The 17,735-nt window shown below is 35.5% G+C and overlaps 1 protein-coding gene across 1 annotated transcript in view; it reads left to right on the top strand.

The window, feature by feature from the left end:
- The window catches only part of LOC134528287 (sortilin-related receptor-like), a 121,888-nt gene that overhangs the window by 96,550 nt on the left and 7,603 nt on the right, over positions 1 to 17,735 (top strand). The window contains exons 26-30 of the mRNA XM_063361782.1: positions 1,313 to 1,411; positions 4,712 to 4,870; positions 6,866 to 7,125; positions 9,478 to 9,764; positions 11,683 to 11,879. Of these exons, the coding sequence (XP_063217852.1) occupies positions 1,313 to 1,411; positions 4,712 to 4,870; positions 6,866 to 7,125; positions 9,478 to 9,764; positions 11,683 to 11,879 (1,002 nt within the window). The remainder of the gene's footprint in view (positions 1 to 1,312; positions 1,412 to 4,711; positions 4,871 to 6,865; positions 7,126 to 9,477; positions 9,765 to 11,682; positions 11,880 to 17,735) is intronic.

Genomic DNA, 17,735 nt, shown 5'->3' with positions numbered 1-17,735 from the left:
CATATTATAACACTAAGTATATGTTTGTATATTTGTATCTGCTTAAACGACTGAAATCATTCAATAAATTTTTCCTACAATGAAATCTTAACCTTATTGAGCTGATTCAACATTTATATTATATATTTTTATATTATATTAGTATGTTACTAAAAGTGTAAAAAAAAAAAAAATTTTTTCCTGTGACGTGTTTTGAGCCACGTCAAATATTACCCTTTGAGCTTCACAACCATATGCTTTGCTGCTGTGCCACTGAGGCTGTTATAGCTTTGAAAGGAGACTATGTATTGTAAACAGTATAATGCCAGTCTTCTTGCATATTTTTAAACTTGTGATTTTTGACTATGACTATTTTAGTTTATCAAATATATTCCATGGTAGTTTCACTATCAAAAGGTTTCATTTGGCACACCAGTGTGTTTTGTATGTCCCCTAATGTTTACGAAAGTATGTTGCTACATGAGGATCCGCCTCTTGACGACTTCGGCACCGTGGTTACACACTTCTGTTCATTCGACTTCCATTCCATTCCCGAAATTACTCTTACCAAATGCTGTATACCTAGAGCTAAGATTGTATAATTGTTGACAATAACAATTAAAACCAAGATGGCATTTTTAAATTACAATTCCTTAGAAATAAAAAAAAATTAATGTTATCAAATGATGCTCTTGATGAAATACAACAGGAAATTGTATTTCTGAAATTCTCATTTGTAGTTTTACTTAACAAAATACAGTGTTTCAGATACATTTTAATAAATTTTTATAATATTAAAATGCTGTGTCCAAAACATTTTTGCTGTGTTGTACATCTGGCAACAGAGCACACCGAAACAAGGGAAGCACTGCATATACCGTGCATTGGAAAGAGAGCGTAAATACCCATTTAAATCCACACTGCAATCTAGGATGAGAAAACACTATTGCTGAATAATTTCCAAGTAAATATTTGTTGTTACGTTATTTTAATTATTTAATTATTTATCTGACGTATAAATTATAAGTGAAACTATATTATTTTTTGAAAACATGATTGTTTTAAGTAATTTTTAAATATTGAAATTTGTAAAAATTTTGCATTACTGGTTTTTGCATCATTGTTATTGTATTTGAGTTTGAGCTGAGGTAGCTAAAAAATACTCGGAAGAAAACAGTTTGACATAAGCTGTAAAAGTTGTGCATAATTTTTACTAGGATTGAGTTCTGTGGATATACATGTGAAGAAACTAATGGAAATTTTTATTTTATTATGTTGTTCGATAAGATAATTATTGACTGGAATTTACCATTTCCATATTTTTCTCCCCCAGTTAGTAACCTTGCTCCGGGTGCCAGCTACGTGTTTGAAGTGGCAGGCACCAATGATTCGGTCACGGGTCCATGGTCCAGCATTTCAGTGAAGACGGACGGTAAGCTTTCCATTGATGGGCTGTTAAATTTTAGTATTAAACTTGTATATGCAATGCATCAAAGTGGTGGTGATAGAAAAAACAGACCAAAGGAGAGGTAAGTTGTAACAGTCTTCATCTTCTGCTTCCGTTTGTTTACTGTTTAAAAGTTGAACTGTCTGGCCCCTACTCTGTTTTTTGTTAATATTCTCTAGTTTTACATGTGTCACCTCAAAGGTGGCATTATGTAAACATTTGACTTGGTAGAAGAGGGTGGGAAGGTTTTTTTGAAATGTACAGCAATAATTATCAAGACCCCTGAAAATTTCCTAAAACTCGTGAATTTATGAAATTTTTTTTTAATATGTTAAAGTACTAAAATAGCTATTAATTTCAAGTAAACATGTGGGTTAAGAAGTTTCTAATTCATGAATTTCTTGCAAATATCGAGAATATTCTCAAAATTTTATGCATCATAATAATTAGGGACACAATTGTTTTGGGGAATTGCAATAAAATCCAAATAACACCGCAAAGCATGTCAATACAACAAACATATAATACCGATATCCAAGTTAATAAACAATTTAGCACCAAAATGTAAATACTAACATGAAATTAATAGGTAAGTTGGCTATACTTAAATCAAATTACAAAAATTTAATCTTTTATCATGATAAATTCATTGAATGTAATTTATTTAGCATGGATTTTGTTCCAGAATGTAGGATCTACATGGGGTGGAAAAAATTTTATATTATATTGTTTAATCTTGATCCGTTTACATTAGTAACACATTTGTACATTAATGATGGCACATGATTCAAACCCACAAAAATTGGCCAGTTTAATTTTGGCTCTATGTTGTACAAACTAAAAAGGTATTTTTCATTTTCTTAATGACTCTATCCTAATGAATAAACATTATTGATAACAATTTTAAGACGACTGATATCAAGCAACTCATGCTTTTTTTCTTATTAAAATTAATTGTTTTGTTTATTAATTGATTATTATTTTAAGTTTATTAAAAAAATTATATTATACAAAGTTGTAGTTCATTCTTTCACTTTAAAAAAAAATAACTTAAATTTAAATATTTTTTTACTTTTTAGTTTATACAACATGGAAAGTGTGTTTTTTAGTTTTTTAGAATATAATTTTACTAAATGAATAACGACAATATATAAAAAAAACATATAATCTTGTCCCTAATCGTAATTAATAAAAGCAGTGGTGCATGAGTGAAGCAGGTAAGGTAGGGTCTATCTAATAAGCTGTGTTTCAATAATTACTAGATTCAGGCTGCTCTTGATTATGAAAATTTATTAGATTATCTTTAATAAGCTGCCAAAATTAAGCACAGATCAAGAGCTAAAAAAAAAATAACTCACATAAAAAATTAGGTTCATAGATAAGAAATAATGAAAATTTGCACTTTCACCAAGTCTCAAGTTATAATGAAAACATTCACACTCTCGTCCTATGTACGTGATTGTGCCACAGTTATTTGTACACGCCCCTCTACGACCGCGAGTCAACGATGGTTTCTATCCAAAGATGCAGTAACTTGGTACCTGCTGGTGTGGGCGGGGGGATAAACATCAGAGTTTCAGCAGTACTAAAACAACAAAGAATTACTTTGTTCAGTCGACCACTCTTCCTGCTCATTCTTTTGCTTTTCCCCTTCCCCTTCGTCTATATAGTCCCTTCAAAACACACAGTATGCTGGTTCTCCACCACCTTACTTTAGAAACTTATTAATATGGATTTACTGTACTTTTTAAGCGGAAAGTCTTTACTGTATTGTTCTGCCTTCGCAAAACTGTTACAGCTGACGATAAATTTTTTTTTTTCAAGGTGCAACTACTTAATGGTTTTTGTATACAGTAGATTCCTGTTATAATGCTCCCACCTATTTTTCTCTCTCTTTATAATGTCGTATTTTCTAAGTTCAGACATTTTTCCCCATAAGGACAATGTGTTTACATCCTGTATATAACATTTCACAAATTACGCATTTCCTGCTTATAACGTGTTTTCTAAAATCCAAAAAAATGTAAAAAAAAAAAATTTAACTTTGGTATATGTATTCTATATAATAAAGTTAAGCACATATGTTCCCAGCTATGTGTCTGTTGGCACTTTCATCTTGGTTAGACATAATAACAAATCTTTCCATTCCTTGCCATTCTGGTGTTTTTTCAGATGTATGTTTGCCAATCATTCCGCTATGGCAAAAAAAATTAAAGTTTGTATTTTTTCATTACAGTTCAATTTATTTCATTTGTAGATAGGTACACCTATCCCTCACACTTAGCATGTCTTCAGATTGCACGGATTCATTTAGCACAGTGTTAATTTTACTTCCCCAGTCTTGAATAGCACGTCTGTAAATTTCAGTTAGCGCAAAATCTCCACAGGCAAAAAAAAAAAAAAGAATCGGACACGACGCCACGAAGTCTGTTTCAACTTTTGTATACAACAGATGTGCCGGGGGATACATTTAGCCAAACAAGGGGGGAAGAGATGTGCGTGCAGGTCTGTCTACGCGCTGTTGTACTAACATCAGCTATGGCAAGTTAAATTGCGGCTATGGAGTGTAAAGGACCAAATATCTCCCGTTACACGGTGTCGTATTTGTCATACAAAGTGCGATAGGAGGCATATAAAGATTAATGGTGTGACATGTGACATATTTATTGTTGAGTGTTATTCTACGCATTTATATTACGTAAAGTATATTTTCCTAGACAATTTTGGAACACATTAATTAAATTAGCCTTGCTATTTATGGAAAATAATGCTTCAGAATACGCAATTTCAAATAATATGATCATTTTTAGTAACGAATTAGTCGTGCTAAGTGAGGTATAGGTGTATCCACAAAAAATACATGTTCAAGCAGTGAAGGAATTGGACATATGCATTTCAATTCTAAATGCTATCATTGTGAATTGTGATACAGTTTTACAGAATTGTAGCAGTGTGTATGGAAAGAGAAAGAATATAGAAGCTGTAGGCTCGAGGAAGCTGAGCGAAAATCGTTGGCTTGGTTTAAGCAAATTCGAGCATCGAGAGTATTCATCAGTGGTTTTTAGAAATAAAATTTTTTTTTATGGATTGATGAGTCCATTGGGGAAAAAAAATTAAAACACTGGCAAATACTAAACTGATATTTTCTGCCTTTTTTTATTATTACCCTTTTGACCCCTTTGAAAACATTATAACAGGGTTCTACTGTAGTGTTTTACGTGGCTCTTTGTGTCACTTTGTGCATAGTGTGGTGAGCTCAGGTGCACTGTGGGGTTTTGTTCCTAGGCTTCCCTCTCCCGGAGGTTGAGAACGTACGCGTGACTTTGGATACTTCGCACAGAACAATTGTGAACCTTCGTTGGGACGCTGCGAAGAGCAGTGCTTACAAGCAGCAGTGGCTCTATGGTATCTACTACGGCCTGAGGACAGAAGACCTTTATAAAAGTAAGTACTTATTTTTTTTTACCAACCAAGCCATAAAATTTTTTTTAAAAGTTAGTGGCCTAGTGAGAGGTCTTTAATCCAGTGTTTTGTAATCGGCATATTTTGTAATCCGGCACCAGTTGAAGCACTTTCAGATTTTTGTCATGAATTTCCGACAGGAATATGAACAACTTTATTCTCAGGTTGGGTGTCACTTGGCTGAGGATTTGACACTGCTTAAAACTCTTAAACTATGAAAGCTACAAAGTTGATGTAAACATATCTTAGTAGAGTAGACTTTGCTCGTGGTCCCGTCAGGTCACTGCTCCTAGCTTTATTTCTCAGAACTCATGTGAGGTGGAGAGAGAGGAAGGGGGGGACAGAAATAGCCACTAAGGTGGGAACGCAGCTCCACTGGAGACTGCTTCGTGACGAGACTTGCGATTCTCAGCAAGCCTGTACAAAGTAGCAGCTTGCAGCCCAGGAGCTGCTCTATGCAGTTTTGGTCATGAATAGAAATAATATTACAAACTCGGGACGTGACTACAGGCGAGAGAAATTTTAAGCTGGTTGCCAGCCAAGTATTAGATCTGCAAAATATCAGATACGTCTCTGGGAAAGGTGCTTCAGACTACTGGCACAAAGTTTAAACACGAGGCGTACACCGGCCTAACAAAAAGTAAATCACCCCCTTGTAACCAAATAAAATTTCCAAAATTAATTTAAAATTATTGTAAAAATTTAAAAAGGTGTCGAAATGCCTAATTTCCGGCACAGTAGTTAATCGCAAAATGCCTTAGTGAAAATGGATTATGTTGGAGAAAAGAAAGAAACAAGCAAAATCGCCCAAGCAGAAGCAATTTAAAATGCAGAGAAGTGTTGTAGGTATTAAATGAGGCAAAAAGTAGCTGAGAGAAATGAGCTATTGGAACAAAAATTGCCTCCGAAAGAGGCACGAAATTTGCGCTGAAGCGAGCCTCAGCCGTCTGCCTTGTGAGAAGCAATGGGAAATGCAGAAACTTTTTGGTGATGGACGTGGATATGCTCTCTAATGATTCTGATGTTGATATGGAGTCAGTTGAGCCAGTGGTTGTGAATGTTGGTCCGAGTTTGTTGCGGTTTGGTGTCTTTAATTTTGGTACCACAATTTTACTGGCGTGGCTGCCTGACCGTCAAGTATGACGTTAATAGAATTCACATTAAAAAAAAAGGAACATCAATTTTTTTTTAAATTATTGTCTTTATTTCATACACAACATTTACATTCAGCACAGTGGAAATTCATGAAACAAACCCCTGGCGGCTGTAGTCCAAAATACAGCCTACCCAGAATTTTTTTCAGGTAGATTCCAGATGTTGGCCTCTGCTGCCAAATTGCTTTGTTGCACTGTCGACGTTTTTAGTTCACCCAAAGTTTATTGCCTCTGTCTGTTATGACACGCACGCAGTGCACAAACGAGCAGGCCTCGCTGCGACCTCAGCGTCCACAGAGGCGTCAGCAATAACAAACAGCCTCATCAGCACAAAAGAGTGGGATAGCGCTTCATAGCGAGGTCAGCCACCGTTGTGAAAGGAAAAGGGGGATAGGAACGATGATTTTCAACACTGCCGTGGACCTGAGGTTTAAAATACAGCAGCCACGCCCTAAAAGAGACATTTTGGGAGGCTGAGACAATGGAGCCCCGGCATGCTGCGGTGACTTTTGCCGCAGCATTTCGCCTCATCGAGAGGTCAGCCACGACTGCTTAAGAAGGAACATGAAAGGTAAGGAAGACTTCAAAACGGTGTGATAGCGAAGCTCTTAGGTTCTTTTAAATATATGTGCTAGGCAGTAACTAGACGGTTGGCAACTTCGGCTCATGTATTTAACATTTGTAGAAGAAATAGGTACATAGAAATTTACCTACACCTGTAGGCTGTGCGGAAAGGAATTTTTTTTGTTTGTTATTGAGGTTTCTTATGACACACGATGTAACCAGCCCATTCGTCGTTAATATATTCATTTTTCTCTTTTAGAACCACTCTACACCACTAGCGATCTGTCGACGGTGGTAAACGTCCTGCAGGCGTGCGAGGACTACTTGTTCGCCGTGGGCGTGGTGGGACCGCTCGGCGTGGGGCCCATCTCTAAGAACCCTCCTCACATGATCACGGAGTTCAACGACAAGGCCCCGCCGAAGAGCGTGGTGATGGGCCCCTACCTGCACAACGAAACGAGGATGTGGGTGAACTGGACGTCCTCATGTCCCGAGATGCGGGAACCTATTGGTTACGAGGTGGGCAGTCATTTTGGCTTTGGAAATTACTTGTGCATGAGAGTGTAATTCTTTATTAATTATGTTAATCAGGAGTGTGTGTAGCTTCGGATGGTCGAAGTCAAATCAAAGACTAAAATTCTTTGTCTTTGTCTTCGAGAAGGAAAAAAAGTGAGTCTTTTAGTTTTTGCCAGAGATGTAACATCTAACCTCGGTAATGAGCAAATTAATTTGTTCTCATGTTGCAAATGCACTTATAATATGAAATTATGAAATTTGTAAAAAAAATTAAGGTAGAATTCTTTAAAATAATACATTATGTGATAATTTCGTGACGCAACGTAGTTTCTGCATCCACAGCTATAATTTGCTGCAGGAGTAGCTACGTTGACTATTGAATCATATGGTTACCAAACCAAAATTTTCAACTATATAATGAAACGGCTACAATAAAACCTAAAAAGACTTAAAGAAATATTAAACCCCGGCTTTGGACCTGATTTTTTATAAGAAATTTTATTAAAATATTACACATCTTAGTAATATTCATCAAACAGATAATAAAATTTCCCTTTGGCTTTGTGAACGTTGGTTCATGCCATCTGCCACAGATGGCAACACCGTGGTTACACATTTCCGTTTCATGCAACTTCCGTTCCATTCATGAAATAACGCCTACCAAATGCCGTATACCGAGAGCTAAGATTTTGTACATCTTCAAAAACTTATAAGATTCAGAGGTTTTTTTCTTAAAGTTGGATTCAACACTGGTGTTTGGGGCCATAAATAACATCTTCGGTGTCAGCTCACTGTGGTCAACTGCAGAAAACCACTCAAGCTGAACCTCTCATGCCAAAATGGATTAGAACTGCTAGCCTTTTGTTTTGGGGTAGATAATACTTAGAGGCAACCCTAGAACCGACCCAAAATACCAGGATTATTACGCCGCATCCACCCGCCTCCCTTCGCATGCAACTACCTTTGCAACGTTTAGTGTTTGACAGCTTAGGCCGTTTTGAGAGTTGAAATGTTTCTTATGCCTGCATAGGAGTTTTCTTTCGTTCTTGCAGAAATGTTTTTGCATCAGAGTTCCCGTTTTTTGAACCTGCCCGCATGTTGCACCAAAGCAAAGCCTTCTTTGTCGACACACTGGTTGTGATTGTTACTGCTGTTCGGAAGTAGGTCACTGGTTGGACCACAGTTACCCAAGACGATCGGAGGTTCCAAGTGTTCTGCTTTCTTGTTGTTCGAGGATTTTCTCGAGCTCTTGACTGTACGATTTTTCAAATTCATTATTAGATCACAGATTTTGGAAAAGTTCCTGCTTAATCTCTGCTGTTTAAACTGGAAGAGCTGAATATCGGGAACCAAATACTGCCGATTCAGCAAGTCCTGGTTACACATAAACTGTTCTAAAAAGTCTATCATTGTAATGATGCTGGTGAGTGTACTATGTTATGCTTTTTAAGACAAGTTGGTCATAATATTTTGAACGGGCGTAGCATGCAAAGAAAAATGCCACGCCCAAGGATATTTTCCAAACTGCTTGGCCACACCTCTCTGATAGTTATTCCCTTTAACTACTTCCCCTGCCATCCTTCATATCTCTTATGCGCCTGACCTCACCTTTGTGCTGCCTTCTATAGTATGTCTCATCCTTAGTTTGCTGTGTGCATTTCAATGGACATTTACTCTTTCTTTTCAATGCAGGATTTCTGCCATTACCGCTGTCCTTGTTTCACTGTGCTTGGTTGCCTCCATAGAGCACAAAAATTTTAGACACAACTTTATAATGAAAAATACATATTTTAAACATGTATCCGAAAATTCTTATTTTTTAAGTGAAATGAGAATTTCGGAAATATTTTTTCTTGTTCTATTTCATCAGGAGCATCATCTGATAATATTCAATTTTTATTTCTAAGAAAACGTAACTGAAAGATGCCATCTTGGTTTGAAACATTTTTGTCAACAAATTGTTTCATAACTTTAAATATGTTAAAAATGGAATGCCTTGTTATTAATAGTGACCAAGTGCTACAAACAGTTTCTCCTGTGAAATAATAATTGGTAGTTATAATTTAATTATTTTATTTTTCAAAATGATTGCAACTATTACTACACTGTTAAAAAACATAATTTTACGGTTTTAGATAAATCAAAAAATTGTGAGAAAGAAAAGAATTAAAACTAAATTATAATTAATTATGATGGAATATAAAATAATATACTATTTTAAGCTAACAATCAGGGTAGTGTCGTTGAGTTAACAGTGGGCACCATCTACCGTGTACTGCAATATAAGCGTGAGACATACATGTGGCAAGGTTTCTGGAACTTGTGTGCAGATGAGACGTTCTCTCTGCCTCCTAGGTGACGATCGTGGAGACGACCCAGAACCAGTTGTCGACGTTCACCGTGCTGCCGACGGCGAGCACGCGCGTGTCCTACTGGTTCAACGTGCACTACGGGGGCAAGTACCGCGCGCGGGTCAGGACGGCGGTGGCGCACTCTGTGGCGTCGGAGGAGGTGGAGTTTGCCGCCCCCTACATCAGGCCCCCGGGCCAGGTGTACGTGCTGCAGCAGAAGAACGACACTTACAGCGGCTACTTCGTGTTCTGGAGGGAGGCGGAGCTCCCCGGCAGATTGAAGAACTCTTCGTAAGTTTTACCATCCGAGTAGTAACATGCTACGTGGTTATTCTGCTTGAGAAAATGTGTTTAAATCTCATACCAAAAATAACCCACAATGAAAATACCTTATCCTGTTGCTAAATGTAAAACATCTTGCATGAATCGGGAAATACAGTCTTGAAATTGAGGTATCCTTTTAAGTGAAGTACTTTTTATGTGAAGCAGTTCCACTACTCATGCAAATGAAATTTTGTTTGTTTCCATCAAAGTTTGTAAAATTAGTATGTTATGCTTTGGACTTTGTCCATCGGGACTAACTGGGACCGAAGGCAATCCAGAGAGAATTGAATATCCGGATAATCCTAGGTAGGCCTACTAAGCAAAAAATCTTCGAATAAGCAGACTTACCATTTATTACAATAAAAAATTAAGTTTTGTAACAAAAATACCTTGTAAACATGTCCTATATTGTTTATAAGACTTTAAAAAATATAAAAAAACATTTCTCATTAATTTTTAACAAATAGTTTGTCCACTCTCTTCTGTTTCAAACATTAATGGTGTTTGAGTGAAGCACGTTGATGCAAACGCTTTATCATTAATAGTGAACTGGAGTGGTGTCAGGCTGACGCTCCAAGTACGCCATGATGTGTGTCAGCTGGTGCACTTTCTTAAACTCAACAAAAAGAATTTTATTACCATGATTATACTATCTATGCAGAACTTTACATTGAAACAAACTAAAAATTAAATATTGATGTACTTATAGTTACGTTCTTGCTGATGTAGTTAAAAAATTGTTTTGTGGATATCAAATAAAATGTCTATAAATCTGATCCGGATTATCTGGAGATCCGGATCAAGGAGGGCCAGATAAACGAAGGTTTACTGTATATGATATTGAAGAAAATACTGATTACTAACAGAATATACTGAGACAAAGTACCTGAAAACTGAGGGGGAGGGGGGGGGGGGGAAGAAAAAAAACATGTTTTGCATAATTAAAACTTTAAAACTTTAAGAGTTTGAAAAAAAAATTGTTATACTGACAATACTCTTTTAGATAAATTTATGAAATACTAGCTGTTGTATTCGGCTTTGTACAGTTATACAAAAAATTTACAAAGCAAGTTTTCTTTCAGTTATAACTAGGTATAAAAAACTTATCTAAATTAATGTCAAGTTCCAACTAATTTTTTTTTTGTATCTGACCTTCATATTCAAATTTGTATTATGCACCATAACTGTCAATTTGTTGCCAAAAATACGTAATTACATAAATATTGGATTAAGATCTAAAAATGATGATCACTTGGGAAATATCTATAAGTTATACCTGGTAGAATATTTTGCAGTGTTGGTGGGACATTATTATTTTGTTTTAACTGTATCTGTAATCACCTTAAGCCATGAATGCTGCCAATTTGGTCTTTCTCAAGCTTTAGTCATATATATTGTTATAAGTTAACAAAACAAATTTTAAAAATTTAACATAGCCTTTGTTTATCTGGAATAATGCAGCTTTATAGCAGTAAAAAATATTTTTTTTATTTTTTTGAGTTTTTGGAAATTTTTGAGTTTTTTCTTACAAACAAAAAAAAACCACAATCTTAGTTAGATTTATTCGATTTTAATTAGTATAGAATACTGTTATTAGAATTCAGTGAAAGCTCATAAAGGTGTTTTATTTTACATTGTTCCCAAAATCTAGATTATTTAATATTAATTGTTGTTTACATTATTGTAAAGTTATCAATGGCTAACTGCTAACATACACAGATACGGATTATTTACAGTTGAAGTAATATTGGCTGATTAAAATTAATGAATGTTTGAATCAGTTCAGTATTGTAGCCAAGACCACTCTATTCATGATTGTATGCAGGTTTGTAATATTCAAGTAGCCACATTCAATAAACTAATTTTTTGGGGGGCTTTGTGGCAGTTACAAGTACGTGGTGCTGGTTTCACCCGGCCGGTCGATAAACGAAAGCGCCGTGAAGCGCTACGAAGTGTCTCAGCCACCTTTTATCCTGGATGCCAAGGATGCAGAGGGTATCTACTCTGTCTCCGTGCAAGTGAAGACTGACCGAGGGTTCCTGTCGCTGCCTTCAGAGGTGGAGTCTGTGAACATTCTCAAGGGTGAGTGTTTTTTTGAACCAGTGACATTGTTTAGGAGAATGATAGAACCTGAAAGAAGCCAACCTTGTTTCAACAGTATTTAAGTACCGTATTGGTCCGAAAATAGGCCGACCTTTTTTGCCAGTTTTGTCAACCTTGAAATCTAGAGTCGGCCTATAATGGGGCACTAGCCAAAATAGTACAATTAAACACATACATTTCAAGGATAATCACTTATGGCATAAAAATGTTATCAGATATACAATTCATTGACCTAAAATTACGCCGTACTTACGTGTAATTAGTAATTTTTCCAACTTAGAAATTTAGTAAATACACTTAACCCCAATAACGTATCATATTTTAAGTTAAGTACACAGATGTGGTCACTTGTAGCACATAGCTTTTAAAAGCTCGGTCTGGTTATTTTTTAACTGTATTTAACATGCTGCGGTAATTTTATTTGCTTGTAAAATGTGGTATTTACAGTAAACAATTAGTAAAAACAGCAATTATTTTGCCGTAAGGTTATTTACCGTATTCTCCGTTCACTCTTACCGGAGTTTTGGAATAAACAAAGCATCTTGTAAACAAACATTTTCATTGGCTGCCGGCCGCCGCGCACATTATTCGTGCGCAAGAAATAGTCCCTTGGTTACGTACCATTTGTAAGTATTTTTACTAGAGATGGACGAGTTGAGGTTTTTTGGCTTTGAGTCGAGTCGAGCCGAGTTTAGCAATTCATATTTCGAGTCGAGTCGAGTTCGAGTCACAAAATTTTTGAAGAGGTCGAGTCAGTTCGAGTTTCATAATTTTATAATTTTTTGCGTCGAATATGATAAATAAAATATTACTACACCCATTAATATAAAAATTGTGTATCCAAGATGCATCTGCATTATTTAAATATTTTAAATGATTAATTAGCAAATCATTATGTTATTTAAATATTTTAAATGATTAATTCAAATAATTATGTTATTTAAATATAAAAAACTAAGCTTTATTTCAACATGATTTCACAGTATCTTTAATGTAGCTAATCTAACCTAATTGACCATAGTTATCATGAGTTGTCCAATATAAACATTCACGGACACACTGCAAACGAAAAATATGGCGGCGTACAAATAAATACCGTTGCCTTGTTTATGGTATTTCCTTTTATCAACACCGCCATATTTATTTACAATGAACAAAAAAAAACGAAGATGTACAATCGGGAGTTTGGCTCTTTCGTCTGTGAAAAGAAGGCTTCCCGAGTTACGTAACTTTTGTTTTCCGATCCACCGGCAGATCCTCACATGAACAAACAGCGCAAGGGATATAGGCCTTGTCACATTGTCACATTCTCAATGTAAATACACTTTCCGCGGCAAGATTATTCGCCCGGAACTTGTTACAACTACAAGAATATCAATGTTTTTAAATAAATATTTCATGCATTTGATTTGACGATCAGTAACTGATTGCCAAATAAAATGCATGAGCGTTGTTATTATTATATTTTATTCAAACAAAAAGAAAGTAATTTTATCCTAAACGTTATTGACACGCAGCGCTGCGTAGCGGAGCACAGCTAAATTTAGTTCCAAAATGCAAGGCTGGCTGGCCTAACACGCAGCCATTTTCACGCATCACGGCTTGGTTTTATTTACTAAATATTACAATATAATTATTTTATGTTTTTATTTTTAGGTTACGGAAATCTCTTGTTTATACGAGTTATTATAAACGGGGCACGCTAAACGTGATGATTATTAATATATGTGCGTTTTGCAACAAATTTTTCTTCAGTGAAAATCCATTGACGTATTTTGTAAACAAATGCAGTACCGTATTTGAAGTAAACACAGGATGAAAAACAAAATGAAAACAGTGCACACTCTTTTCCAAGCATTTTTTTTTTTATATAAAATGGTCATGTGACATAATTTTGTCCTATAAACTGTCGCCACTATCGACAAAATCACGTTATGACGTCACGTTCATAAATGAAGGTAGGACTAGGTTTGGTTGCACTTGTACCTATTATAGCGCCGTAGCACGGTAGTGGGCAAGGTTAGGTTTGCACGGGATTTGTTTTGTTTAAAGGTCATTATCATTTCTTGCTGTATTAATGACTTGGCGAAAACGTTAAGACAACCTATAATAAGGGGCTATAATGTCACGATGCTGGTACTTAACTCGAAACGTGTTTCGAGTCTCGAACTTGATAAAAATACATGACTCGACTCGGTTTTCGAGTCGAGTCAATCTGACCCAACTCGGCTCGGCTCGACTCGATAAACCAAGACTCGACTCATCTCTAATTTTTACCATGCCTTTTTTATAACAATTGTTGTTATATAGCATTATAGCATTTCACCATTGATATCCAATACAGTTTAATGTGTCAGCAAGTATTTACTTACAATTATGTTAACAGACGCAGTGTGTACGGTATACAGTTGATGCCCGGCGCAACAGTTGCATTTCAGATTCGTGCGCGCACGGTTTGTTATGGCTGACACCGGACCGAGTTTTGTAAAACACAGAACGGGAAAGCCTTTGAAAAGTGCACAGAAAACTATTGTGTTGAATGTTTTTAAAAAATTTTCAAATACCTATCCGGATTGTCGTGTGAATGATATCGCGAGTTTAACTGCGGAATTTACGGGTGTTTCGAATCGTAACACTAATATATTGTTGTCTTACGTTACGGTGCTATTTTATCCATTATTCAAAAAATAAACATTGTTTGCTTTTTTTTCTGCCAATTTCAAAAGTGTAATAAGATATGCAGAAACCACAAATAATGTGGAAGCTGGGCGGAAATATGGTGGTGACGAGAATTTGCGTCGCTGGCGGGCTCAAGCAAATAAATTGAAAAATACAGTTTTCCCTGATTTTGAGTGTGCTGTAGAAGGGGTCGGCCTATATTCGAGGTGGGACTATTTTCAGGCCAATACGGTAATAACTTTTTCATATTATTTTTTTTTTTTTAATAAATTTTTGTATTTTAACTGAATGAATGCCTAAAATTAAAAATGGTTGGCTGCACAACTAATTTTTTATCCTGTGAAATATTTTGATTTCAGTGTTTAAATTATTTTTTGATGGGGATAGGGATTAATTAAAGAATTAAATACTGACAACTTTGAAGTTTACTGGGTATTTTTGTTGTTAACTGACTTTAAAAAAACCAGGAGGTTCTGAAATCATATCTCTCTCTCTCTTTATATACCGTATTGGTCCGAATATAAGGCGACCATTTTTACATAAACGAAAGATGCAAAAATTGGAAGTCGCCTTATTTTCGCACCCAAGACGTCAGAACCGCAAACATTAGTTCCAAGCTGAAAGCTACAGTAGAAACATTGTTTAACAAAACGTTCACAATTTTTTATATTAACTAAAACTTTGTTACCTCACACGGGGAAAAACGATAAATCCACCTAATATTGCAGTAATTCACAATTGTTTGAAGTTGAAAATTAAAATATTTGTTCTTGAGTAAAAACCGTGAATGTTGAAGCATCTCAAAATGGCAACCTTTTATTTCACAATTCATATTTGTACTTTGTGTACAATCGCGTGTTAACATTGACGGTAATTTATCTTCAGATTTTTAACGGAAATATTTGTACTAAAATATCACAGTTATTTTCAGAACGATTGTTTACGTTTACAAACATTTCGGATGTAATGTTTGGAAATTCACGGCTGCCAACTGTCTTTCCACAATATTTCTTTGTTGTAAAACGAACATTGCCGAACACGCACGAAGACGCCATATTAACAGGAATTTGGTACGTTGCTTCAAAAGCTATTTTAATAATCCACTCTTTATTTATGTAAAAACCTTTCATAATTATAATAGATTATTCTTTCAAATTCATAGAACAGACTCTCTCTGTCAGAGAGTAATATGGACAAATATACGCGGTCACGTAACCGAGTTATTCATGGCCGTATGCTTCATCATGTCAGCTAGCCACTTGTTTTGTTCCGGCGAGATGCATTCTTTGTTTGCTTTTTTTACGTTTAACACACTACTAAGGGCCGATATTATGACCTCCGGCTAAATTTTCAGGTTAGCTAGCCTCCAGGTAAGGCTAGCCTCCAGTTAACGAACGAGGGGTGTATTATGACCCAAACTTAGCCTGCGGTTGGCTAACCGGAACCTGACCATGCGTGTGGTGTAATAATGGTTGTGTTGGTAATGAAATAAAACAGAATTTGGTAACTTTTGTTGCAAGACAGTTATTTTTTCTGGTAGAATGTTAGTCAGCTGTTTGTTTGTATTGTGATTCGGAATGTTTACAGCTGCAGTAAAGAAATATGCCGCGAACTTTATCTTGCAACAGATATAATTAAATTAACCAAAAATTACTTTGACGTCAAACCTGCTTTGTATTAAACCATAAAATTACAATTTACGATTCAAAACCGTGTGTTTTCAACTTTACTCTTGTATTGAAACACATGATTTTGTTAGGTTATATATTAAGCCAAAACTAACGAAGTAATTCTATACCAACAAATAAATAGGGATGACATTTTTGCTAGAGAACACTTATTTCTTTAATAAATTTATTTCATAATCAAATAATATAGACCCCGTTTCGGGAAAATACTTGTCGATTTTCATTTCACTGGTGTAGGTTTCATTTTTGTACTAATAGTTTCGTATCACATATCCAAATTAATCCGATCCTGATGGAATTAGTTTGTGGTATAGGATGCTTGCTGTTTTAATTTAGTAGGTCAAGAGATCCTAGATATATTCACTGGGGAAATAATTATTGTAAAATGTATACGAATGAAATATATTTTTACAAGACCTGACATAATTTGTTTGCATCGTGATATGTTAGGTATGTTGTGTTATGTACAGGATTTTTCAACATTCTAAATTAAAACAGCAAGTATAATGTAAAACAAGACCAACATATACAGGGTCATGCCGATAGGATCAAGGGATAAACTTGGATACGGTAAACAGAATAATTCCAGTGCTGTTTTCGTTTTGCACTTGCGTGGCAGGTAGATAATAAGTACCTAATGGTTTGTAAGATAGGGAAGGGATAATTGGGTAACATTTATTTTCACATTCAATTGTATTCATTGAATTAGAACCACGTCTGAAGTCGTATGAAGTGCATTTCATTCCCGGCATATGTCCACTGTATTACGAATAAAAATTCACAGATACAACTTCCACGAAAACACGCATTTTATAGGTAATAATAACCCTCGTTTTGCAATTTTAAAATTCACTTATTTACACATATTCTTAAGCAGGAACATTTAAGTTTATATACATAGCATACGTTTATGTACTTCGTGATCAATTAAAGTCAAATAATAATACACGACTCGACGAAAATAGAAAAGCGTTACTACACTTTCATGCCATGTAATTTTTAATAAAACTTTGACGAATACGGCGAAGCATTTTACATTTAGTAGTAAATTATTCCATCGCATCCTGTAAATATTCAATAGAATTCCTCAAATAGTCATCATCACTATCAACAACTAACCTCGCCTGATACATCGCCATTTTATTTTCTGTTGCTTTTAGCCTCTGGTTAAGCAGCTAGCGGCCGGTTCATCCACCCGCTAGGTTAGCCGGAACTTTAGCTGGAAGGTAGACGTTAACAGGGAGTCATAAAACCGAAATAAGAGCTAGCCTGCGGTTAAATTTTAGCCGGAACTTTAGCCGGAGGTCATAAAACCGGCCCTAAATAGTAATACGCCTTGTTCTGTGGTAATACGTAGCTTAAGTCAAACGGAAAGTTAAATGCTGTATTTTAAGAGTGATTAATAGCCATTGTAAAAATTTTAAATTCGTAGATACAGTAAACTGTGAAAAATGAACAATCACACAAT

The sequence above is a fragment of the Bacillus rossius genome, chromosome 1 (genome assembly GCF_032445375.1).
Source record: "Bacillus rossius redtenbacheri isolate Brsri chromosome 1, Brsri_v3, whole genome shotgun sequence".
Taxonomy (NCBI): domain Eukaryota; kingdom Metazoa; phylum Arthropoda; class Insecta; order Phasmatodea; family Bacillidae; genus Bacillus; species Bacillus rossius.
The sequence above is the reverse complement of the archived record's forward strand: the minus strand, read 5'-3'. Positions and strand labels throughout refer to the sequence as shown.